The following is a 25775-nucleotide window of genomic DNA, read 5'->3' on the forward strand; positions in this document are numbered from 1 at the left end:
CCCCACCCCACCCCTCAAAAATATTTTTTATGCATGGTAAATGTTCTGAGGCACTGCACAGGTAACTGAAAACACCCACTTCCACCCCACCCATATTTGTGACGTTTTCAGGTCACTTCTGGGTTTGGCACAATGTGCATATGTGCGGTTGCGCACCTATTGGACTCGTGTGAATGGGGAGTCGCCTGTATGAGAATACTAGCGTTTGCCATTTATTGAAGATCCTATGAAGGACCAAACTGAGAGAAGGTTCACACTGACTTACACAGAAATCTTAAAAAAACAAAACAAAACAAAACCACCCTGGGTGGAAACAGCTTTACACTCAATAGGCCAGATCTACATTTATGCCAACCATGACAACATAGCTAGAAGTTACAGCAGCATTGTACAAAGACTCTTGCGAGCTCTTTGGTTTGGGTAACATTTTGCAATATGCCCAGCACTCAGGGTAAAGAAAAACAACTTGTTTCTTTTTGTTTTTAATTTTCTAAAAAGTGACGGTATGAAGAACAAATATACATATCAGTTATATACATAACTCAGTTCAAACATAGTATACATACAAAATACATTAAACCTTATTGTTGAATTTTATGTCCTTTAATGGCCATGCCCGTAATAATTTACATTCTGCCCTCTGGGAAGAGTGGAAGCAGCTGAGATTGTCTTTTAAGTATTAAGAAATTTATAGAATGCAGAAAAAGTCAAGTTCCCCTGCAGCAAGTGAAAAACTAAAAAACGAAGCACAGAAGTAAAACAAATAGTCCGGAAATCAAAGAAAGATGTCCTTGGAAAACAATTCCAGCAGAAAACCTCACGCGACCTTCAAGCGCTGGAAATACCCTTCCCATTCTAGTTATGTAGTTGGAAACAACGTCGACATCAAGATCACCTATTTAAGAAAAGGAAAAAGAAACACCAAAGTTCATGTCAGTCAAATCATTGTAGCATCTTAATCACACCCAGTTGGTCAACATTCTGTAACTACGGTGAGTAAATAGTTTGCGGAGCTGTGTTTTCTAGGCAAAGCCACTGTAGCAGAAAAGAGATTTTGCATCTTTTTGCCACCTCCTATGATGACCTCCTCCTGGAAGAGTCCTCACAGCCTCTTGTTCCCTAGTATGCATTCCCTGTTGTTAAATATGCAGTGCTCTCTATATACGATTAAAGCAGTGACATGCTACAGTAGATGCCCGAATCCAAATTGTAACATGCTTAGGCTTTCTGCACAGGATATTAATTGGCTGCTCTTTTGAAAGAAACTCTTCAGCTTTGGTATTCTGTTTTAAAGGCTCGATCTGGAAGGCCCTACCCTCTTTAAATGCTTTTCCTTGCATTGTCACCAGTGTCCACGCAGTTGCTCCTACACCAGGCCAGATGACGTGTGAAGGCTTCTTTCTATTTTCTTCCTTCTCCCTGCTGACTTAAACAAACCACACAAGCAACACTAGAACTCTAGGGAGGTCTGCATGTGTGATTGGCATGTAAAAAGACTGGCACAGGAGCAACTGTGGTGACAGCAGTAACCATGCTAGGAAAAGCCTGCGTAAAACTGATCTGATTTTAGAAAATTCTTTTGTATGTCCAACACATAAATTCAAGATCAGCTTGAAGGCAAGCAGTAACACACTGAACTTTTGCTTTTAATTATTAGGTGCACTTATTTTGGAAGTGATTGTGATTGTACTATTACACCTGTGAAAATTTCCTCATTTTTGTTTCAAACGTATTCTCTTGCTTTTCCCATTCTCTACTTTTGGATGAACTCCAAAACCAACCTGAGTTAAATATTTCCTGTTGCAGCTAGAATAAATAAAGGTTTGCTTAATAGCAGCATTTTCCACACTCATGGGAGAGTGGTCTCCTACAGGGACATTAATTCCAATATACATTCTATGTTCCATATTAGAGATCGCCAGGAATAACTTATACATACCGCTACTGTGGTTATTTGAGCTTCCCTTTAGCATGTGGTACCCGTCTCCTCCTCCAGCAAGGAAAGAAGGTAGCAGCACTTTGTATGTTTTTTCCAGCTGCAGTGGTTCATAGACTGGTACTCTACACTCTGTGCAAAGAACCTTTAAGCTGACCACTCTGCTTCCCGGACTTGCAGAAAGATCATACACCACCTGTATACCTATCAATGAAGCACAAGTTTGAACAGCATTTTTAGACATCAGCTCTTGCATTCTTTGGGTCTATAAAAACTTGCTTGAAAAAATAATGATGCTGGCTCCTTGGAAGTTCAGAACCAGAATAAACTGATGTGAGCACAACACAACCACAGGACAGGACCACACTGCAGTGGCAGAGCAAGGGTAGAGCACATGCACTGCATGCAAAAGAAAAGGTCCTGGGTTCAGCCATTGTGAAGCCTTCAGCTATTCCTATCTAAAACCTTGGGAGGCATTGGCGATTACTCCGTGCTGATAATATTGTGTTGGGTGAAGCAATGGTCTGTCTTGGTATTACTCTGCTTCCCATGACACACTGGATTCCAAAGCTGAATGAGTTAGGTAGCTGTCTTTCCTCCAATGATTCCTCCAGTGACCCCATATCAAGCAAAATAGGACCTGAGGGTATTTTGCTTTAAAGGCATTTAGTTTCTCCACAAACAAGTGTTGATGGTGTATAAAATTGAAAACTAATCAACAGACCCAGAAAATGGCATTGACATACATAACCACAAGGCATCATTTTTTGTTCACGTCCAATGGACTTTATTCTTTATAGGTTTTTTCAAAGTCTCATAAAGTAACAGCTGGTGGCTCACACAAAGGCAGCCAAACATGTACAAAAATATTATTGTCCTAAATGGTGTGTGTGTGTTTATATGGTTGTGTCCAATGTTAGTCATACTCAGAGTAGGCCCATTAAAATTAATGGACTTAGGTTAGTCATATTCGTTTCAGTGCATCTCCTTCAAGTAAGACTAACATTGGATAAAATCCATAAAGTCTCAATAATTCCAGTGAATTTGTTGATGTGGTCTGTGACCTAAAATCCCTACACATGAAGTAATTTTAGTTATAAGAATTTTATTTTCATTTATTTCATTTATTAAATTTATTCATTGCCCTTCATCCAAAGATTGCAGGACAGTTTACCATCTAAAAACACAAAAATATATAGCATAATAACAAATGAAAAAAATACCCCACAAACAGTTTAAAATGCCACAGGTAATTTAATTAGCCAGTATTAATATTTATTTTTCTTTATTGTGGGCCTTTGTGGTGAGTTCTCCCACCTTTTTTCCCAGAAAAAAAACCACGGGGGCAGAAACTAATTGGCAGCCAGTGCAGTCGGGACAGAATTATCCTTATGTGCTCAACTTGTCTTGCCCTGGTGAGCAACCTGGCCTCTGAATTCTGCACCTGCTGAAGTTTCACAACCATCTTAAGAGGCAGCCACGTGTATAACGGGTTGCAATAATCTAACCTTGAGGTTACCAGAGCATAGGCTATCCCTGTCCTGATAGGGACACAACTGGGCCACCAGCCAAAGGCGATGGAAGGCACTCTGTGCCACTGAGCGCACCTGAGTCTCAAGGAAGAGCAATGGATCCATAACTACTGCCAAGCTACATACCTGCTCCTTCAGAGGGAGTGTAACCCTACCAAGAGCAAGCCACCTCCCATCCATCTGGTCTAGGGGACTGCCCACTAACAGTGCCCCAGGCTGGATTGAGCTTCATCTTATTGGCTCTCATCCAGTCCATTATCGAGGCAAGAAGTCCTGCTTAGTTTATTTGAATAGTGTCATAAGTACAATGGGGTTTTGTTCTTGTCTTAATATGAGCAGTATAGTAATTGTGGCTCGTGCTTGTTTTTGCTGTTGCTGAGAGGGCATCCATGCTAGAAACATTTGTGTACTGCTTGCTTGATGAATTGCACCACCCTTGTAAGATAAACCTAACCCTGGGATGATCTCCTGCCTGGTTCCACCACACCTAACCTTGAGAATGGGGCAACGTTCCAGATACTTCATTGTTTTAAAAGCAGGTAATCCTCTTACAATACTCCTTTGTGAGTATGTGTGGGTTTAGGACCTTGAACAGGCAATGCTGGCAAAGTAACTTACCTGAGACCTGCAGGAGTTCCCCTGTCCCTTCCCCATGTCTGTAAACGCTGTGTTCAAATGCTTCCTTCAGAGTAGAGCCTTTGATCTGTAGCAAATCGAAAGTTCCTCCAAAAGGCAATACGGACAGCAACTCTTCCAAAGTAATAGTTCCTGAATGGGACAGGACGTTTCATAAAACAATCGGTTTTGTGTTCTATTTCTCACTTTAGGAGACTATGATATTGTAGATATAAGCGGTAGACAAGAGAAGGGCTGAGTTCAAACCCCTGATCAGCAGTGGAGCTCACTGACTGCCTTCCAACAAGTCACAATCTTGCAGTCTATTTTACGGTGCAAGCTTGTTGTAGGGATTGTAACGTGAGAACCTTGCTTATGCCACCCTAAATTCACAGGATAAAGACTAAGAATATTATAATAAATAAATACGTTTCTGATAGTTCTACCCCCACATTTATCAGAGTCTCCAGGCAGCTTATAGTATAAAATTTAAAGCAATAGGAACAATCAAACCATAAAAGCAGCAGAATCCCTTGTAACATGTGGAGAGTCCCCAGGGCGGGGCTACCATGTACAAGCTTATGGCATGGGGATTTTCCAAGTGGGAAGGCCCCATTTGGTACGGGTCATAGTATTCTCACATGGAGACACTGCCAAGTGTTTCACAAGCCTTCGTATGAAAACAATAATCATTAAATTGGTCACCAGCGTTTCAGCATCCAGAAATGTATATTATTTATCTGAATAGGTGTAAGATTGGTTTTAAAAACATACGCTAGAAAGGTATGTATGTATGTTCAAAGGGGAGGAGAAAATCAAATCTTTGTCCAAGAAAAGCATTGTGAAATATAGTAGATAAGCTCTAAAATAAGAATCCCTAAAACTAATTATCTTATTGAGAGAAATGTGGGGTATGAAGAGGAAATTTTAGCAGCATTCCCTTGGGGAAGAAAAAGCCCTAAAGCTAGATATACCATTCTTGCTTTGTTCATCAATGGGTCCCCGTATTCCACCACCATTTATGATGCACATCGAAACATGATTCCATTGCTTATCATCTGGATGTCTCAGGTTATTGTAAACCTAAAACATTTACACACAAAAAAAAATTCTATCAGTTTCAGTCTGCACTTTGTCTCAGCTTGAAGAACTTCAGGAAGCCAGCAAAGGAAAAGATCTTATAATGTGATGGGGGAAGGGGGAAACTGGGATATTATCTAGCAACAAATCATTTACTTACACAAATAAAACAACTGTAATTAAAGACTAAAGAACATTCATAGTAGTATACTAAAAATCATTTATATCAATGGACTTGGTATGGAATCAGTATAGGATAGAATCCATTATTTATTTCCAGCCATCCCTTACTCTATCTAAGGAATTCAGGCAATGTACAGATTCTTCCCTCTCCCTCTTTTACCTGCCCAACAACCCTGTAAAGTAGGCAAGGCTGAGAGATAGTAGATAGTTCAAAACACCAAGTAAACGTCATTATGAGTGGGGATCTGAACCTGGAGCTTCCCGGTCCCAGCCCAACATGGGCTTGTGGAGATCTAATATGAAAAATTTCAGGGTTTTTTTTACATGTGCTGTTATCCTGGGAAATACAAGCATGGCATTTTCCCCCTTGTTGAAAAGTCTACAGCTCCCTTTTTCTGCTGTTGTATTTCTGCTTCACAATTGGGGATACAGTGGTACCTTGGGTTACATACGCTTTAGGTGACAGACTCCGCTAACCCAGAAATAGTGCTTCAGGTTAAGAACTTTGCTTCAGGATAAGAACAGAAATCGTGCTCCGGCGGCGCGGCAGCAGCAGGAGGCCCCATTAGCTAAAGTGGTGCTTCAGGTTAAGAACAGTTTGAGGTTAAGAACGGACCTCCGGAACGAATTAAGTACTTAACCCGAGGTACCATTGTAATTTGGTGGGTACGTGCGTCTATAACAGCAAGTAATCTTTGGGGATTTCTCCCTGCTTACAAACTGAATACTAAACCTGACATCGTAGTTCTTATAAGGTGCACACAGGCAAATGTATTGTTACACACCACCTCCAATCTCCACAGAAGTGTGAGATTTCAAGGGGGTTCCAAGATGAAGTATGTTGTGGGGAGAGGCTACATATACTGTCTTGAGCTCCCTGGAGGAAAGGCAGAAATTTAATAACTAAATCATAACAAACTCACATTTGAGCATGACCAGTGGTCAGGGATGATGGGAGCTGTAGTCCAATGGCATATGGAGACTGCAGGTTTCTTATTCCTGGCTGTCCACAGTTTATTGTATTGACTTTTTACACTTCAGTTTTATATAGTGCTTATATTTTATGATGTGTTTTTACAGTTTACTGATTTTGTATACCTTTTTGGATATTTCTTCAATACAAAGCAGTATATAAGGGTTTTTAATAAATCAAGAGTGGTGGTTTTAAAAATAATAATTCTGAGGCTGAAGTCCTAAACATAACTTACGTACAGCATTAAAGAAAAAGGGATTTACCGGTACTTCTAAGGATCACTCTGTAAACCTCACAGAATCACTTTTAGTTTTCCAACTAGCCTGTGTAAGAATACAACTGGGTATCTTTTTTCCAAGAACAGCATTGGCAGAAACTAAATTGCAGTCTGACACAGGAACATTAAGTCATTAATGCACTGCATATCAACTGAAAGATGCCCTAAACTAATCTGTGGTCAATGTTTAACTAAGTCTACTAATAATTAGCTGTAGAAGGGATATCATTCTCATCCAAACAAATTAGTGCAATCAATTAAATAAGACACCTCTCCTAGTCAATGATTGTTCATGAATCTAAGCAAAGTAGCCTGTACAAACAAGTCAAGTAGTTTTCTATGGAGAGCCCTTTAGACACTTCCGCGTGACAGGACAGTAATGCCTGGTCAACCTAATTAATTGTGCAAACCTTATATTCAGATTTTTACAAGGCAACTATGGAAGCCCAGAATGAACCCCCCTTTCCCTGGCTGTTTTAGAGGTTACTCAACTAATACAGTAAGGAAGTTTGCACACTTAAAAGAATATCCTGAAGGCCAGTGCACCTACTACTCCAAGATTTAGCTGTTCATATGTGAGTGACTCACAACTGACAGTTCTCCCAGTCCCTTGCCACCACAATCTCTCTCATTCTTTGTAATTTCGTATATTCTGGAGTAAACAGCTCAGTCCAAGAGCTGCTGCGCACAAATACCTCTTTACATGGTGACAGTCTCCATCTGCTGTAATTTAAAGCTATAAAAAAATGTGATGTGATGCCAGTACTCACATATTGATGAATGTGCCATGGGTGTCAGCCCCAGGCAGCAAAAGGAACTGCCAGTACTTTATAATGGTGAGCAATGTCACCCAAAAAGACCTGTATAGATCCTAAGAAAAATTTCCCGGAGGCAAGTCTCGAAGGAAAAAGAAAGACATGCAGAAGTGAAAGTCCGACACCTACTTTAAAAGCTTAGGACTTACAGCTTTCAAGCTGTTTCAGGCTTTTGTCACTAGCTAATTCTACAGCTATGCCATCAGCAGTTTCTGTTTGATAGTTTCAATGTCCACAGGAAGGACTAACAAGACCTTGCATAACAATTTCATAGCCAGCTGAACCCCAAGTGAAGATAAGCAACCCTGGCCACAAAACCACATCTTTCATATAAAAGATAAAGGCCCTGGATGGTTAAGTCCAGTCAAAGGCGACTATGGGGTTGTAGTGCTCATCTCACTTCAGGCTGAGGGAGCCAGTGTTTGTCCACAGACAGCTTTCTGGGTCATGTGGCCAGCATAACTAAACCACTTCTGGTGCAACGGAACACCGTGATGGAAACCAAAGTGCATGGAAATGCCATTTACCTTCCTGCCACAGCAGTACCTATTTATCTTCTTGCACTGGTAGGTTGAACTGCTAGGTTGGCAGGAGCTGGGACAGAGCAACGGGAGCTCACACCGTTGCGGGGATTCGAACCACCAACCTTCCGATCAACAAGCCCAAGAGGCTCAGACTTTATATGAAACACTTGAGACTTTAAATATCAAATAATGAACCACTTAAAGTAACCTGGATTATTATCTTACCACAGCATCGCAAATTAAATTCCCCATGTTGCACTCTTGAAAGCGGCATGCTTGACTTGTACCGTTTAAATAAACAATTGTTTTTCCTATTTCCCGGGAAGAATAATTTTGTAGTTGAAGATGCATCTTGTCAACTTCTGCTTTCACATCCTCAGCTGAAAAAGAAGTAGGGCATGTTGAAGGTTATTACTGGCAGGGCGACTGATGAGGATGGCATATTTGTTTATCTACAGCACAACATTAGTTCAGGGTTTTTTTCAGACTTGCACTCCAGAATACTCCCAACAAAGTTCCAGCTTGCGATAGTTTGGATCCAAAGGAGTCACACAGCCATTAACTTGGGTTTCTTAAACGCAGCCCTCCCCTATTCTGTGTCATACAGTATGGCTAACTTCTTTTAGAACCAAGCGGACTTTCAGAAGCAGATGTGATATATCAGAACCAGGTAAAAAAAAAAAAAAAAGTCAAAAGTCAAATTCCCACTAGTTGTGTCCAAACCTTTGGATGTGCCTAGAGTAACTCTTTAGAACCAGTTTTAAGTTTGGGGGAATATGCTTCTGGTTTTTTGTTTTTTTTTTAAAAAAAGTGTGTGAAATTATATACTTTAAAACAAGATACTTTATATATATATATATATATATATATATATATATATATATATATATATATATATATATATTTAATTTATAGTGGGCATAATGTGAGTTCATAGCCATCCCGCATAATTTATTTTAGAAAAGGAAAGAAGGCTAGATCCTGAGTTCTCATAACTGGAGCAACGGTTACCACATACTCCCTGCAGGAGGGAGATGATTTTTCACTCATTTTGCCCGCATGCCCAGAGACCCTCTGGAACAGTATTCAACTTGGCACCAGGGGTGGGGAATACAGGAGGAAGGGAGAATCTGCAAAAATCATTCCTCCTACAACAGGAGACTCCGCCATATTTCATTTTTTTTTAAATGATCTTTATTAAATTTTCAAAAGATTACAAATAACAGAACAGAAAAAGAAAAAAAGAAGTAAGAAAAAAGTAAAAAGTCTCGAGAAAAAAACCAAAAAGCAACAAAAAAGGTTTCCACCTTTTAAGCTCATTTTCCTTAACTTCTTTTCAAGACTTCCCCACATCTCCCCTTATTGTATTCCATCTTCAATTGTTTAATCAAGCAAGTTTTCCACTTAATATCCTAAAACATAATTTATTTAAAATCACTTAACCCTAGTTTAATTAAGATAATTTTTTATAATAGAATTAAGCTTTAATTCATTAATATACCTTAGCCATTTATTAAAATATATACCTTAGCCCTATATATAGAGAAAAAGAATAAAAAAAGAGAAAAAATATGTACCCTTCCTAAGGTTGCCACTATTTCCCCTCCACCGATTCCCCATTTTTGTAATAATAAAAATTTTTTATACTCCTGAAGCGAAAAAAAAAACAGACCCCCTTCGGACTGTTAGGTCCCACCCTTCCCTCCCCGGTTTCCATCCCTAGCGCAAAAGCCATTTGGTCCATCTTTTTAGCCTGGTAATCTTACGTCCGAGGCACGCAAGTCTCTCTCAGTCCCATTCAGCCGGTTTCTTCGAAAGTCTCTCTTACTTAACACCCAGGGTCGAAGATGTATTTTGTCGGTGCTGACCGTGATTCTTCCAATGAGACCTACTTGTTTACAGGTGGTGCTCCAACACTGTTTCCAAAATCTATATGTCCCAACTAGTCCAACTTTCACCTTGGTCAATTTAAGGTTCTTCTTAGCAGGTCTCCAGTTCTCTTTTCTCTTCTGTATCATCTCGGCCATCCCTTCTTTCAGCTCCTCCTGCTTGGCAGATATCTTCTCCTCCTCAATCTTTAATTCTTTTTCTTGTCCAGCTGCCTGTGTTTTGAGCAGCGAGTCCTTTTCCAATTCAGTTGGTATATCTTCAGATAACTTCAGGTTTGAAGGGCTCGTAGACAAAACAAGGCCTTTCTCATTCCTCTCTAACAACTTTCCCACGAGATAGATCAGCTTTTTCAAGTCAGCACGTATTTCCTGTATTCCCTGTTTTAGTTCCATTCTTGTAATGTCCAAGAATCCCCTCTAGAGGGATTCTGGTTACTTAATGTTCTTTTCCCCTCCGACCCAAAAGTCAAATTTGTTTGTAACAATCTTTCTTTGTTTTCAATATTTTGTAGCAATATGACCGGTTAAAGTTTCAACTTCAATTCTTCCAACTTTGACAGCTAATTTGACAGCTGTCAAAGGTTTCTATAAATCCTCAGCAGGCTCTTGACTCGGGTTGCTCCCGGGCTTGAGAAGAATGGTACTTAGTTCAAATAAAGTAAACTCTAGTCCTCCAGCACATTAGCTTAGTCCTTTTAAATCCGTGGAATTTGTATCTTTATCCAATCCCGGCGGCTCTTTCCGCGACCTTAGTTGACAGGTCCTTGCTTTGAGCTATTTACAATAGGGGGGAGACGGACTTCCTTTTTTTTTCAGCTCCCCCGCTCGCGCCGAATCCAAAGCCAAATATATTGTAATCCAATTTTCAAATTACTCACGGGTTGTTGTTCTTGCTTTTAAGTCCAAATTTAGTAGGAAGAAGTCAGCGCTGACTGAAGAATGGCTTGCGGCTTCGCTCGGCAGGGGAAGCGAAGGACTCACAGCACCACGCCACTCCCTGGCACCCGATCCGTAGCCTTTAAAAAGGCTCCTTCACGAGTCGGGAGGGCGCTTATGGTGCCCGCCGAGTCACCATGTCCACGGGCTCCGTGCCCGTGGTTTTTAAGGGTCCCCGTGTCGCCGGCACGGCAAGACCCAACCCCCTGCTAAGCCGATTCCCTCCGGAGCTCGGAGGGAATCTGCCATTAGCCAGTCGCGCCAACCCAGAAGTGTATGAGACTCCGCCATATTTCAGCCCTTTCTACAAAAGGGAGAGAGCTGTTCCGTTTGCGGAAAGACAACTCTGGATCCAACCCAGAGTAAAAGAAGGAGGAACAATAACACGACACATGACATCATGCATTTATCTAGTACTTAAATTAGGTAATCATCAATGTTATAAATAGGCAATCTACAGGAAATAAAATTCTCCTCCCCATACATACCTTCAGGAATACTGCTGTTTAGTAAGATAGGGTTTCCAGACGCTCTAATTACATCTCCTTCGTCGTCAAACACAACGTTCAAATAGCCAAGGTATTTTCCAAAAGCATAAGCTTGAACAACAGGAACCTCACGCCCATCATCTGACTTCACCGTAAATGGATATTTACCAGCTGGTATATCATTTGAAGGTGGGGTGCCTGTAAAAGTGGCCAGAGAATGAATGACCTTTTCTCCCTTCCTAGCTTTCAAAGGAAGTCCTGAATACTGATGAGGCAAGCACATCAACTGATAGTGATATTTAGGGTGCAGAAAGAAACTGCTTGTGTGTGAAAGCAAGAAACATAACATGTATACAGCATCTAGGCAGGTTGTCAGATCATTCCCTTCTCCCTTCTTTCCCATGTCAACAGTTCATTTGGAGCTTCACTCTGAGACATTCAACAATGTCTGTCTCCTCCTGGGAAGGACAAGAGTGGGTCATCAGGCAGTTCCTCAGCCTTTCCTCAGCTCCTACTCAATTCAGCAGCTGATCGGGGAATCAGAGGCTTCCACTCTGTTCTCCAGCACTAATGGTGTTTTGAGAATTATATATATATATCACTTCTATATACAATAACACTTCTATTTGGGTGTAATCCCCAGCATTAGTGATTTAGAAAATACACCTAACCTTAATAAAACATTTAGCAATCAGGTTGTGCATTTTCAGAAATGTAGCTTTAGCTGTTTTGCAGTTGTTTTATTCTTAACTAATGTTAGTCACCCTGAAAAGGTAGGGAAGGGAATACATAAATCTTCCTGCACCATGTCACACTTCACATCTTCAGGGGCAAAGAGAAATGAGGGTCAGGAAAAGCCTTGATGCACACATGCACTGAACATCCACATGATTCATCCCTTTGACTCTTGGCTTTGGGATATGAGAGCTCGGAGAAAAACATGTTATTCTTTCCTAACAGAAAAATAATAAATGGTGAGATGTAAGTCCCCAAATGGGAAGCTGAGCTTTTTTATTTTCAATTACCTCATGTGCACTGTTTGACTGAGATGCTATGTCACTAAACACACACTTCAGCAGAAGCGGGTTCAAAAAAAAAAAGTTTCATTTTATTTTGCTCCCATATTCCTTTTGCTAAAGGCAGTATGTTTCACTGCAGAACATTATCAGTGATTAAGGCAATAAATATATTTCTGATTGAAAGTGTTACTAGGACATTAATGGGTGCACTGAAAACACTGCCACTAGATTTTATATTCTACACCCAGCATCTCGTTGGCATGAATGATTCTTTCTGAATGCAGGCACTGATCTCTCTACTTGTCTCAGAACTAGACTCCTGGACAGCTCCCAAATTCACTCATTAATAGTGCCAGAAAACGCAACATGTAGCTGCTGCTAGTTTCTCAACTTTCAGCAGCAACAACAAAATCCATTTCAACAGCAACAACACAATTTGGAACATTTCAATAGGCTAAAGAGCCTGTAGAGTCTAAATAGCTCCACCTGCATATGTGCTTAGCCAAGCACCAGTTGTGACAAGAGATAAAACTTAATAATGTCCAGGCTTCCTTTTATCTCAGGTATTCATATGCTGTTCAATATTCAGAGTATATATCCTGAGGGATAGCTCAGTCAGCAGAGCTGTGGGTTCAGTCAGGGATGTGGGTTCGAGCCCCACATTGGGCTAAAGATTCCTGCATTGCAAGGGGTTGGACTAGATGTCCCTTGTGGTCCCTTCCAACTCTATGATTCTAATATTCAGAGGTTTGTCAGCAAAGTATAACAGTATCAGTCACAAGCACAATGCTGCATGTTCCAAATTGGGAAATTAATATGAAGGCTAAGCTTGGTGCACTTATCAAAATGTTAGGTATGCTTTTTGGATGTGTCTACTCATGTATGTTCTTTTTATGTCAAGTAATGTATTGGCAAACTCATCTTCTTTCTTTAAAAAAAGGCTTCAATGCTTCTACCCAAGCTTCTAAGAATCAACTCTCTACCTTTTCTTTATAAAGTGCCTTTATAATTCCACAGAAGTTTTCAATCCCTACAATGCATTATGAACGATCTGTAAATGGTGGGCGTAAGAATGAATGTTTAGCTTAGTAAAGAGTGCTCAGACCAGGAAGGAGGCAACACGCAATGTTAATTTTATCAGAAAGTCTGGTATGTAAAACTAAAAAAAGACACACTTCAGAGTTTGAGGTATCTCATTTCCTATTGATAAACAACAGCACAGCACCCAGCTACACCATTATAACTAAAGTAAGTGTGACTTCTGCCCGGAAAAAGACCCCCAAATCAGCACTGGTGTTACTAGACTAATGTCAGTCTGTGGTCAGAGTAACAAAGTGTATGATACAGAGTGGCTTGAGGAACACAGAGCTGAGAAACCCTCATAGCTGGGAAAAATTATTTGAGATCCTGGGTGAAAGACATAACTTGTACCAGATCTATGTGTGTAAAGTCTATCTAGATCCACCTGGAGCAGCATGACTCATCTGATCACAACACCCTGCCTGACCTCACTGCTTCCTCTTCAGCACTCTGAACTCCTAGACTGCCAACCTAGCACTAAGAATACCCATCTCTGTAACTACACCCTGCAGTGCGAGAGAGACAGAGAGACTGTACCTGCAAGCTATTTTGTTTTCTGAACTGTTTTCACTAAATGCGGTTTTACTAGTTTTTGAGGTTGGGCTCTGCACACAACAGTTTATCTAGTGAAGAATGCAAAGGTGTGGGAATGTATGTACCCATAGTTATTGAATACACATGTACACTAAAACATTAAAGTAGCAGGACAAAGGTATTAGCATTGCCCATGCTAAGGACAACTAGGAAATCAAAATGTTTTCAATTTGGCCCAGCTAAAGGCAAACAGAACATCCAGGGAATCAAAGTCTATCCCTGCTAGAGATAGAGGACCAAGGAAGGAAGTAGATTTCTATGCTCACGTTTAGGCAAACAGGAAGCCACTGGGATGAGATTCTTGCCCATTTCAGCAAAATAAAAATAAATCAAAAGATTGGGAAGAAATTCTAAATAGGAATCAGAGCAAACTATGTTCAAAAGAAAACCCAAAGCTTCACTCAGCTCCATCAACTTTGCCTTTTATAGTCAAATCCTCCCTATAAAATTGTGGAAGTTCAAGGGGGGAGTATTATAAAAAGCTGAAGACTCTCATTAGCGAATAAATTCCATAGCGTGGCTATTGTGGGGGAAACTATAGGTTAAAAGTTTCACTCCCAATCAGATATACAACAATAATCTGTGGACGCTTGGCAAGCATTCAGCAGACCAGGTTCTGAAAGCCAGCAGCTTTACAGGTATATCTGAAAAAAGCAAAGTGTTTGTGCCATCTGTACATGACCAATGTTATAATTAGAATAGAGTGAATAGTGGGAAATGGAATGTTGTTTTTTTCTGAACACATCCTGGAAAAGTTTCCAATTTCTGAGCCAATTTTGAATATTGCTGAGGTGAGTTATCCCACCACTATTTCTGAAAGGTTTTAAAAACAAACCACCATTTCAGAGGAACATTTCACACACAGGAAAGTTTACCCTGATCTAGTATGAGGGAGGCTGGAGAAATCACTAAACAATCCTGGAGGAAGGTGTAAGACGGGAGAGAGTGAGTGAGACAAAGTTCATATTTATTCTGGACCAAGGGCAGGAAAGACACATAGACACAAGCAGAAACAGTAGAGGACAGAGACATGATTCATTTGTGTACAGCTATGCAAGCCACTGGAAAAAGGCCCAGCATCCTTAGTGCTTAGCAGCAAACCAAAAGCCAACCACTTCCTGAGGAGAAAATGAAACTCTGATGAATGAATAAAAGACTGAAAGCTATGACCAAGGTAAATTCAAGATGTTGAAAAAAGAAACACGTAAAAACTGAACAAGAAGTGTCACTGAACCTACAAGAAGTGTTGCTGATATTTCATTGATCTTTTATGCTTCTCAAATATCAGCACAATTCTATTAATGTCTGCTTAGAAGACCTAGTCAGTTCATTGGGCATCTTACCCCCATTGTGTACATGATGCCTTCTAGATGCTGATAGACTACAAGTCCCTTCATTCATGGCTATTGGACATGCTAGCTGAGGCTATAGAGAGTTAAGATTCCTATAGCAGGGGTCCTCAAATCTGGCCCGCCAGGGTCCTGAACCCAGCCTGCCTGGCAATTGCAGAACCCATAGCACTCCTCCTTCCTGTTGCCCAGATGGCTACAGCCAACGCGAGCTTCCTTCCCTCCTTCCCTCCGAACCACTACTACTGCAAGCAGCTGGGTCCAATCCTTTCTGGCTTCTCCTCAGACCACACTCTCCAGCCCCATCCCACTTGACTGCTCATCAATCCCATTGCAATCCCAGGTATGCATGGGCACCCCAGGGAGGGGTGTGTGTGCATGAGAGAGAGAGAGAGAGAGAGAGAGAGAGAGAGAGAGAGAGACTGCTGGCATTAGTGGCAGCTCCCTCAAACCACTGGGAAGGGACCGCCGGTTCGGCGGCAGCCTCTGTGGCAGTGACCACAATCCCCTCTCCCACCTGGCTTCTCCTTCTCCACACACACACACCACCTCCTCCTCCTCTTCAGTTGCCAGGTGAAGCAGGTCCAAAGGGGGCGGGACTGGCCCATGGACCAGCCAGGTCTGGAGCCAAGCCCAGAGGAGCCGGCTCCGAGGAAGGCCTGTGGAAATGCGGGCATAGCACGAAGGCGCAGTGGCTATCACCAGCGCTGCAGCTGGGTCCGGGGCAACTGAGGGAGGAGCAGCCAGATGCTGCTGCCACTGCCCAGAGCCTGAGGCCGCACCTCTTTCCTTTCCTCCCTCTTATTTGGTCACCCTTCTTTGTCTCTCTCTCTCTCTCTCTCTCTCTCTCTCTCTCTCTCTCATATTGAAATACTTATAAGTTTATGTTGATTTAAATCGTTCTTCATTTTAAATATTGTATTGTTTTCCCTGTTTTGTGCACTACAAATAAAATATGTGCTGTGTGCACAGGAATTTGTTCGTCTTTTTTTCAAACTATAGTCCGGCCCCCAACAGTGTCTGAGGGACAGTGAACTGGCCCCCCTGTTTAAAAAGTTTGGGGAACCCCGCCTATAGCATCTGAAGGGCACCAGGTTAGGAAAGGCTGATGAAGGACATCAGGAGAAAAAAAGCCTCTACACTAGACTAGTTTCAAGGTTTAATCTTATACTTTCAAATGTTCAGTTCCCACGACAGTTTCTTCCAAACATGCCTAGCTGCACCACAATGACGAGCACGAAGAATTAAATATTTAGCACCCTGTTATAAATGCTGAGACATAGCTACAATAATTAGCTACAAACATAGCTACAATAATAAGTACTAACCAATCAGAATCCCCTCTTTTTGCCAAGGAAATGACATACCTGTATAAAGAAAGGTGTTTGTATGTCCCCCAACTACAACATCCACACCTCTCACTTTTTGAGCAATGTTTTTGTCCACAGTAAAACCAGAGTGACCGAGTGCAATGATTTTGTTGACTCCTAAAGTTATAAGTTTGTCCACTTGTGGCTGTAATGCTGTAACTTCATCTTCAAATGTTAAATCCGGCCCTAAAAATCCAGAAAAAAATGCATTAATGTTTTGTATTTTATTTTATTCTCACAAAATGATTTGCCAAAGCACATGAACAAATATATTATACATATATAACGTATATACTATACATAACATTCTCTCTTGGTTTAACAAGTTCCTTTCAAGTACAGTGGTACCTCAGGTTACATACGCTTCAGGTTACATATGCTTCAGGTTACACACTCCGCTAACCCAGAAACAGTGCTTCAAGTTAAGAACTTTGCTTCAGGATAAGAACAGAAATTGTGCTCCGGTGGCGCGGCAGCAGCAGGAGGCCCCATTAGCTAAAGTAGTGCTTCAGGTTAAGAACGGACCTCCAGAACGAATTAAGTACTTAACCTGAGGTACCACTGTAATGGAAGTTACACTGATACATTGCTAATTTGCTAGCTCCGTAGTTCTGTGGATCCCTCATATGACAGGAAATCATTTGGTTGCTTTAGCAGAAAGTGGATGGTATTCAAATAAAATCATTGTGCAAGCAGAACAACTTCCACTTGTGCAAGGGGACATCTCCCCAAGGTCCTGACAAGAGAAGATTGGAAACAGAAGTTAATGGACTACACAGAAATGGTGAAACTTACCGGGAGAATAAGAAATCAAGGAAACAATTCTTTTTAGATAGGAATGGAAATGGTTTTTTGAGTGTTTACAAACAAACTGTAAACAGATTAAGACATTGGCAGGATTACTGTAAATACCTGATATATATATATATATATATATATATATATATATATATATATATGAATGATATATACGGGAATAGATACATAAAAGAATATGTTGAGATAATTTGGAGTATGCAGGAAGATGAAAAGAAAGGTAAAGAACCACAGAAAGAGGGGGAAGGGAGCCAGAGTTTAAAACGTTAAAATTATGATTGGATAATTGTTGTCATATATATAAATGAAACTTATAATTTAAAACTTTTAAAAAAGGGGGGGGACATCTCCTCACCCCCATCACACACTGTACACTCTCCCCAAACCAGCTCTGGAAGGTAGGGGTAATATCAATTAAAACATTATGCAGCAAGCTATCCCCACAAAAATAATGCTAATAAGGAGATTCAATCTACCCTAGCCTCCAGTGTTCCAGACACCTTAAGAAACAAGAAGACCATAATAAGGTGCCAGTGCCAGAGTGGAATCAGAAACCATGTTCCCATTATTAATTTTGGAACTATTAGCAGGCTCTTTATGTTCCCATTATTAGTCAGTACTAGAACAGCTACAGAACGTATTCATTCACCAAAGCATTTATGTAGCAGTTTGCTAACATACAGTCAATCAGCAGTTCCTTACTCCTGGATATGAAATAGCAGTGGATATTGGCTATTGGACATTAATGAAGAACATGTGTCTAAACAAAAATGGCTGCCCTCATTTTGGCCCCGGGTTTGTATGACACTGAGCAATAGCTTAGGCTTTGTTCCATGTTCTCACAATAATAATGGAAATCATACACGAAAGGATTCCCAGAAAAGCAAAAGGCTGAGCTGCATGGAACACCACCTGGTAGCTCGTAAAGCCAACAGCCTTTTGCTCTGGGCTCTGGAGTAAAGAGTGGCATTTCCTTTTAGCTCAGAGCAAATGCAGCTTTCTTGGCCTGATGATTTTGCATTTGTACAGCCTATATATCTATATCCTTTTGAAATTCATGCAAATGTCTTAAGTTGCTTGGACAAGGTGATTTCACAATTCTTCCCCAAGGAGGAAAGGGAGAGGTTACACAAAGCACCAGAGGACAGATGTGCTTTTTTGAAATATACATGAGCATCCAAGCTAATGACTCCTGGTATAAATTTTGGTCTAACTAATTAACCATTAAATAACCATTGGGCAGGTTTCAAGTAATAAGTCCTGTTCTCTTTTGCAATGGGTCTTCCTTCCCCTCCCCTCCCCTCTCCTCCCCACCCACCTACTATAACTGGCTGGGGTGTGTCAAGAGAACCCCTGGAACAGCATACATCTGGCAAGCCAAAATACCGTAGATTCCAGCGTATTAGGCGACTGGGCATATAAGACGACCCCCAACTTTTGCTGTTCAATTTTAGAGTTGTAGGGTTTGAGCGTCATCAGGAGCAGAGTGCGCACCCCTCCACTGCCTCTGCCGTCGCAGCAGCAGCAGCCCGAGACGAGGTGTTTGGCGGGCGGGCAGGTGAGCGCAGCGCTCGGAAGGACTTTCCGCATCCCCTTCTGTGGGGAGGGAGGAGGAGCGATGGCAGAAGGGGCGCCTCTGCTCACCGGCTCCCTCTCCTCCTTCCCAATGCATATACCAGGCGTATAAGATGACCCCTGACTTTTGGGGTAATTTTCCAGGGATAAAAAGTCATCTTGTACACTTGAACATATGGTACTTGTCTTGATGACTGCCTTAGCACAATATTGAATTCCTCTCATAATCTTTGAGACCTGTCCAGATGCCTGTGACTGAATGACACATTAAGCTGATAATTAAACAAAGATCTAAATAGATGAAACCCGTGTATGTGTGTATATATATGGGGGGGGGGAGAGGTTCTATCATCTGATTCCACTATAGTCACACATATCTGGTGCTCACTTTTTATCTTACTTTGAGCACCATTTAATATAATTGCTACAGGAAGAAGAAATAAAATAGGGTGGGAGTCACATGATTCAAAATAAATATATTTATTTGCATAATTTTTACATAAGCATTAAAAGAAAGAATACCTGGATTTGAAAGGACAGGTGTCTCCTTCGAGGTATAGCCAACAATTCCCACTTTTTCCGAACCAACTTCCAGAATTTTGTAAGGAAGGAAATATCCTGTGATGTTGCTTGCTAGTTTCTTGTTTGCTTTAATGTTTGCACTTACAACAGGAAACTTAACATTTTTCAGCAGTGGATCCAATAATCCATTCACACCATTGTCAAATTCATGGTTCCCGATTGTCTGCACAACATAAAAGAAAAGAAAAATAGAATCTCCTATTGACAAGAAGTTCCCGCAATCATGAAAAGCAAAGTACAGCATAAGGACATATTTTAAAATCTACACTGTGATCCATCCAATTCTAACACGTGAACAGTATGCTATATCCAAATAGTATCTTTTCAAACTCTCTTACATCTATTTCAGTTCAGCTACTAATATTTGGAGGTGCATCAACACAGTTCTTCAGTCTCTGAAATGCTAAGATTTAAAAACCTGTGGCCCTCTAAATATTGTTGTACTTCCACTCCCAAAACCCCCAGCCGGTGCGACCAATGGTCAAGCCTGATGGAAGTTGGAGTCCAGCAATATCTGGAGGTGAATAAGTCCCTCAGCCCCATTTTCAAACAAGAACAGTGTCAGCATCCTCTCCAATTGTCACAATGGACTAGATTTGGAATTTTGAGCCAATGAGTATTTAAGAATTTAAAATATTTGGAATTTCAGTGGCCCTCAATAATTTCCTTAGAATGCTTAACTTTCTTTATCTTTTTGCAAGGTTGAAATCAAGGCTCTCCCATAACCATCTTTAACCAGGCTGCTCACCAAAGGAACGTATTTGGGTGTAGCAGTTGCCTGACTTCAGTTTCAACTATAGGGTGAGTCTTTTAAAAGACGCCCCGTGGAACATGTGTACTCTGTATCCACGGGGCCTCTTTTAAAGGACTCACCCTGTATAACTGTAAAAAGCACTTCAAGATGACAGTGCTTGCTGAAGGAAAAGAAAGGGACTTTTATCCTGCTGTCTTTATCCTTCTACCCTCTTCTTGGTTTAATTTTGAAGACCAGTAAGCAACTGAATGATCTTGCACCCATTTTTTTTCCTGAGCCAAAGATCAATCTGACCAATCAACACTGCACAGCATGACAAAATATGTACTTACTCACCATGCCTTCAGCAGAAAAGATTTGGAAATGTATGCATTACACTGCAAATATATCCCTGTAATGTATTGCTCTCTTTTTTAAGCCATGGTGTAACAAGCTACTCTGAAGAGCCAATATTTCCAAGCAGCTTCCTTCTACACTTTCCAGGGCAAATCATTTCTCCGATTTCCACCCTTTTAGGCAATGACAGGGATTCTTGAAATATGAAACACACCGTTCAGGCAATGCCTGGTCTTGCATCCCTGTCCCTTGTGTGCTTAGGGCAGGATACAATGTTATAAACATGATACTGTATTCTACATGTAGTGTTATTAAGTTGGACTGACATGGTAGGCAGATAAACATATTTACACACCTAACCGCAATATGGCTCGATAATACTTTCAGAGAGGTTTGTGTCTGTTTACAGTAGGCACCTATTCATCTATTGTGGTCTGCATGGAAGGCACCAGATAACACATTGTACTATGTTGCAGTGTGCTGAAGTCATGTTTACCCTCTTTTCTCCACAACAAGTGCAGTGCAGACCAAACAGAGCTGCCCACACTGTGATTTGGATGTGGAAACAAACAACTTGAAGCTACCGTACTTAAAATGCCCAGAACAAGACCTAGAATGGATTTAAAATATATGATACTTCACATGCTTAAAATAGAATGAAAGCTTGAGCAAAACAACTCAGCACTGATTACAAGCCCGATTTGTCCAGAGCTGATCACCCACATGTTATGTGTTCCCAATAAAAGCAGATAAAATCTGTATATTATAAAAGTAGCATCTAAGCAAATAGTGAAATTTTCAGCAATGAAGTATTTAGAATCTGGCTTGTGCACATTCCAGAATTTTCTGTATACTTTGAGACTGAAACAAACATCTGCTTTTACTTTGCACATATAATTGAGAGCAGGACTCTTTCAATCTTGTACATTTCATTTCTTTTTACAGATTATTTCAAAATAGTTCCCACTATGCTTAAACAGATTTCACCAAAGAAAAGCAATTTGGGGATCCAGAACCACATCCCATGTATCTTTATGCAATAGTTTTTTGTCATTTATCCAGAAACCAAAAACAGTAGTGCCAAGCAAAGATGGGACTGGCGTTAGCTTGGCCCCCAAAATCTCCACCCTAACCCTGTGCTGCTTAGGAGAGGGAACGAGGTATGGCATAATAATCTCAAATCCGATGGCTCTGCTGTGCCAGCCAACACTTGGATAAAAGGAGGACAAGATGTTCCCTTGCCCAGACACTGCAAGTTATATATCTACGTCTCCTGTTGCTCTCTCATCTCACAAAAACAGATTAAAAGACCTTCTCTTCCTATAGATTTTCATATTGATCGGAATAAAAGGATGTACTGCAATTCACACCACAGAATGAGAAGAAGAGATGAGTCCAATATCCACCCCAGCCTTCTCTCTCACATTTTTTTTCAAGTAATCTTACATTCCCATTCACTTAAGTTTAGTGCCAAGTGCTTAACTCCTTGTTACCACACTGCCTGCAGAGGTTTGATAAGTGGAACAGATGTGAGCAGGCTGTTGTCACAAAGCAAAATAGCCACCTTTCTAGATTCAGTGACACATTTAAGAGTGTGTGTTTTTCTAGAGGCCAGAATAACGGCAAATGCTTTTCCTATGCGCAACTGGCAGAAGTGTTTCCTGGAAGTATATATCCCGAGGATACAAGTGGCAACAATAATTTAATATAATCACTTTAAGATAGGATACTATGACAATTACACTGGACAAAGCTTGCAGGTTATGGAAGAAGCAGGCAGTACAGTTATTGTTAACAGCACCGGATTTGGGGATATTAGGTGTTGGTTCACTATTTCTTCATCATCCCAGCAGTCTTCCCATGTGGGATTATGTTTTCTACATTCATCTTTGGTCTTGTGCTGTTTTGTCTTATTAATAGCCGCTGCTAGGAATAATTCAATGTGATGCACACTGGGGCAAAAGAATTCTAATTTCACATATATGCTCATGGGACCTGAACTGGTGGTAACTGATCTGGAACTAGACCTTATATACCTTGACAGAGGTATTTGAAATTATGCATGGTATGGGAAAAGTGAATTGGGAGAGGGGTTCTCCCTCTCTCTCTCTCTCTCTCTCTCCTATACTGCGAGAGCTTGTAGCCATCAATTGAAACTGAATTGCTGGAAGAATCAGGGCAGTCAAAACAAAGCTCTTCTTCTGTCAATGCATAGTGCCTTCTGTGGGACTATCAGATTTTACTCTCACGAGATGTAGTGATAGCCTTCAGCTTGGATAGCTGTGAAAGAGGATTAGACAAATTCATGGAGGACAAGGCTATCTGTGGCTGCTAACCATGATGGCTGTGTTCTACAACCGCATTTGGAGGCAGTATGCCTCTGAATACCAGTTGCTGAGAAGAGAACTGCTGCCCTCAGGTCCTACTTAAGAGGCTTCCCATAGGTAAGTTGGTGAGTAGAGGATGCCAGATGGCCTTTAGCCTGCTAAAGATGGGCTCTTGCCAGAACTTCCCTAGCGTGTATGTACAGCATAGAATAAGGCACATTTGCCATGGAAAATGGCAGACGTAATCCTGAGGTGTCCCTGAGGAATTTCCAATATGTGTTATTCTATCCCTCCAAATACTCTACCTCTAACTGCCTTCAGGCTCCATAACAATTAATTAATCAAAATGTATTTATATCTTCTCAATAAAATATCATCAAGAGAACTTCGACATAAAATTAAATTATTACCAAGGCTGCTTCAATGAAGAATTAAAACAGCATATCTAAATCACATTGGTATCTTCTAATCTAAGGCAACTAAGCAGCAGTCTAAAAACCATTTAAAAAACAACAACACAACCCTGGAAATATAAAAGCATTTTAATTTTGTGGCTAAAAGTTATTCAATTTGTAATCAGGTGAATTCATAAAGAGAAAGGACACTTCACTCCTGGAGCACCATGATCAAATAATCCCGTATCTGGCTGCTACCAACTTAAGTTCACAAGTCAGGCCTCAAATAATGGTTTTAATATTAGAGCAGGGCATATAGCAGTAGGTCTTCCAAACGCCATGGTTCCAGACTTACAGCTTTAAAGGTTAAAAATCTGCAGCACTTGGAATCAGCGGTGCAGCTAAGTATTTTAGACTCTGAACTTAATGTCCAAAGTCTAAAATGGCATTTCAGGGGCTCCTGCTGTTTAGATGGGGGTGTGTATTACTTAACTTACTTCAGTGTGTGGTAAGCCAGCCCTGCTGCATTTGAAGGCCCTCCTGCTCATTCCTCTGAGTGGGGGGACCTTTGATGTCTGCCCCAAAGTCCTGATCTGATGGCACTATCACTTTTATTTCTACTCAGCAGCAGTCTGGAAGCCAGTGGAGTTTCCTAAGTAGTGCCGAGATGGGTTCATTTTTGGATATACAAATTAACAGCTTCACATATGTATTCTGGGCTTGTTATTAACACATCCAAGTCTTCAGAGGCAGTTCCATGTAACCGACAGCAGTAGTTAGGCGATAGCTGGATCTGATCAAAGGTGCAACTAGTCCAGCACTTTCTTTCCAACAGCAGGCCTGCAGCTCCTCTGCACCCAGAGAGTAAGCCAAATGATGGGAGTGCTTCATTTTTTTCTTACATGGAGGTAAGAGAATAGGCACCAGGTTGTGCTTCCCTGGAGCATCTCCTCCAAAATCCCAACCTCTTCTAGAGGAGCTTCTCAGTGCTGAGTCTCACATCTTCTGGTTGTGGCTGGCTGCTGGCCTTCTCCACTACTTAAGAAGAAAGGATTCCTCCATTCAAGATGGCCAGCTGATCTCTTAAGGTCCACAGCTTAATTTTATTATCATTTACATGGTGCAGGTAGTGTTTACAGGATCTGAAGCGCTCAGGGTTTGGAAAAGTTGCCTCAAAATAAAGCTGACCAAATAGAATCAAGGCGGAAAGTGGAAAAGCTGAAGGGAGATCACTGTTGTTGTTGGTTAGTATCCAAACCCGGAACCTTGAAAAAATGGTTCAGACTCTTGCTTTTTGCTACCCTAAACAGAAGAGCGTCATTACCTCGCCTGCCAATCAACTACCTGAGGGCAGCCTGAGTCCCTTCAGCTATGAAGGGGAAAGAAAGAGAACCGGCCTCTTCTCATGCCTGCTCAGATCTTTCTTATGGCCTCCCTCCATAGTGTTGGGAGGACCCAATGGCGCCACAGAAAGTTTTTTTTGGAGGGGGGGAGCGTGCCAGACCCTCGCGCCCCACCTGACGGGTTTGCCCCCCTCTCTCGCCGCCCCTCCCCGCTTACCATTGCGTCATAGCCGAGGAGGTTCATGAAGCGCACCACCTCCTGCCCTTTGAAGAAGCTGAACCACACGGTGCCCTGGTACTGGTCGCCGGCGTCGAGGAGCAGCACGTTGCGCTGCGCGGCGCGCACCCGGCGGATCTCGGTGGCGCGCCGCGCGACGCCTCCGTAGCAGTCCTGCCCGACGCATTTGCCCGAGTCGCGGCTGGTCTGCTCCACGCGCGCGTGGACGTCGTTGGTGTGCAGGATGGTGAGCTCGAAGGCGCCGGCCGAGCTGGCGCAAAGCGCGCCCAGCAGCAGCAGCAGCAGCGCGCCCAGGCTCCGCGCGCAACTCTGCCCCGCGCGCCGCCGCTGCTGCCTGAGGCTCTCCATGAGGGAAGGCAGCGCGCGCTCCTTGCCCCTCGGCGCACTGACTGGCACTGGGGAGCGCAGCTGCCGACAGAGGCGCTTTAGGCGCAGCCCGGCGGGGCGGGGAGGAGCTGGACGGCCGCCTCCCGCGCGCCGCCATCATGACTAACCCCCCGCCGCGAGTTCCGCGGGTGCTGCCTGCCTGGCTCCTCTGGAGACTCCCTCCCCGCCTTCGCCTTCCCTGCTTAGTCAACTTTTCCTGAGAGGAGTCTTGGCATCCTTGGGCACTTTTCTGGGCAGATCTGGGGAGGCTTGCTCATATTATTGTCATTTCTGTATGTGAACTCCGGGCACCAAGCACTCCTTAAACCAGGACTAGGACTACTACTACTACTACTACTACTACTACTAAATGCAACATTACA

General features: G+C 41.9%; 1 protein-coding gene across 1 annotated transcript; it reads right to left on the reverse strand.

The window, feature by feature from the left end:
- Nucleotides 1–466: 466 nt before the first annotated feature.
- NT5E (5'-nucleotidase ecto) lies at nucleotides 467–25374 on the reverse strand (the record flags this gene model as incomplete). The annotated part of the gene is made up of 9 exons (XM_079970473.1): nucleotides 467–895; nucleotides 1940–2140; nucleotides 4087–4236; nucleotides 5058–5166; nucleotides 8161–8315; nucleotides 11249–11446; nucleotides 16658–16846; nucleotides 19574–19796; nucleotides 25006–25374. The coding sequence occupies 9 exons, from the start codon at nucleotides 25372–25374 to the stop codon at nucleotides 735–737; spliced, it is 1755 nt and encodes a 584-aa protein (XP_079826599.1). The 3' UTR covers nucleotides 467–734.
- Nucleotides 25375–25775: the final 401 nt, after the last annotated feature.

This window comes from Podarcis cretensis (assembly GCF_951804945.1).
Source record: "Podarcis cretensis genome assembly, chromosome: 3".
Taxonomy (NCBI): domain Eukaryota; kingdom Metazoa; phylum Chordata; class Lepidosauria; order Squamata; family Lacertidae; genus Podarcis; species Podarcis cretensis.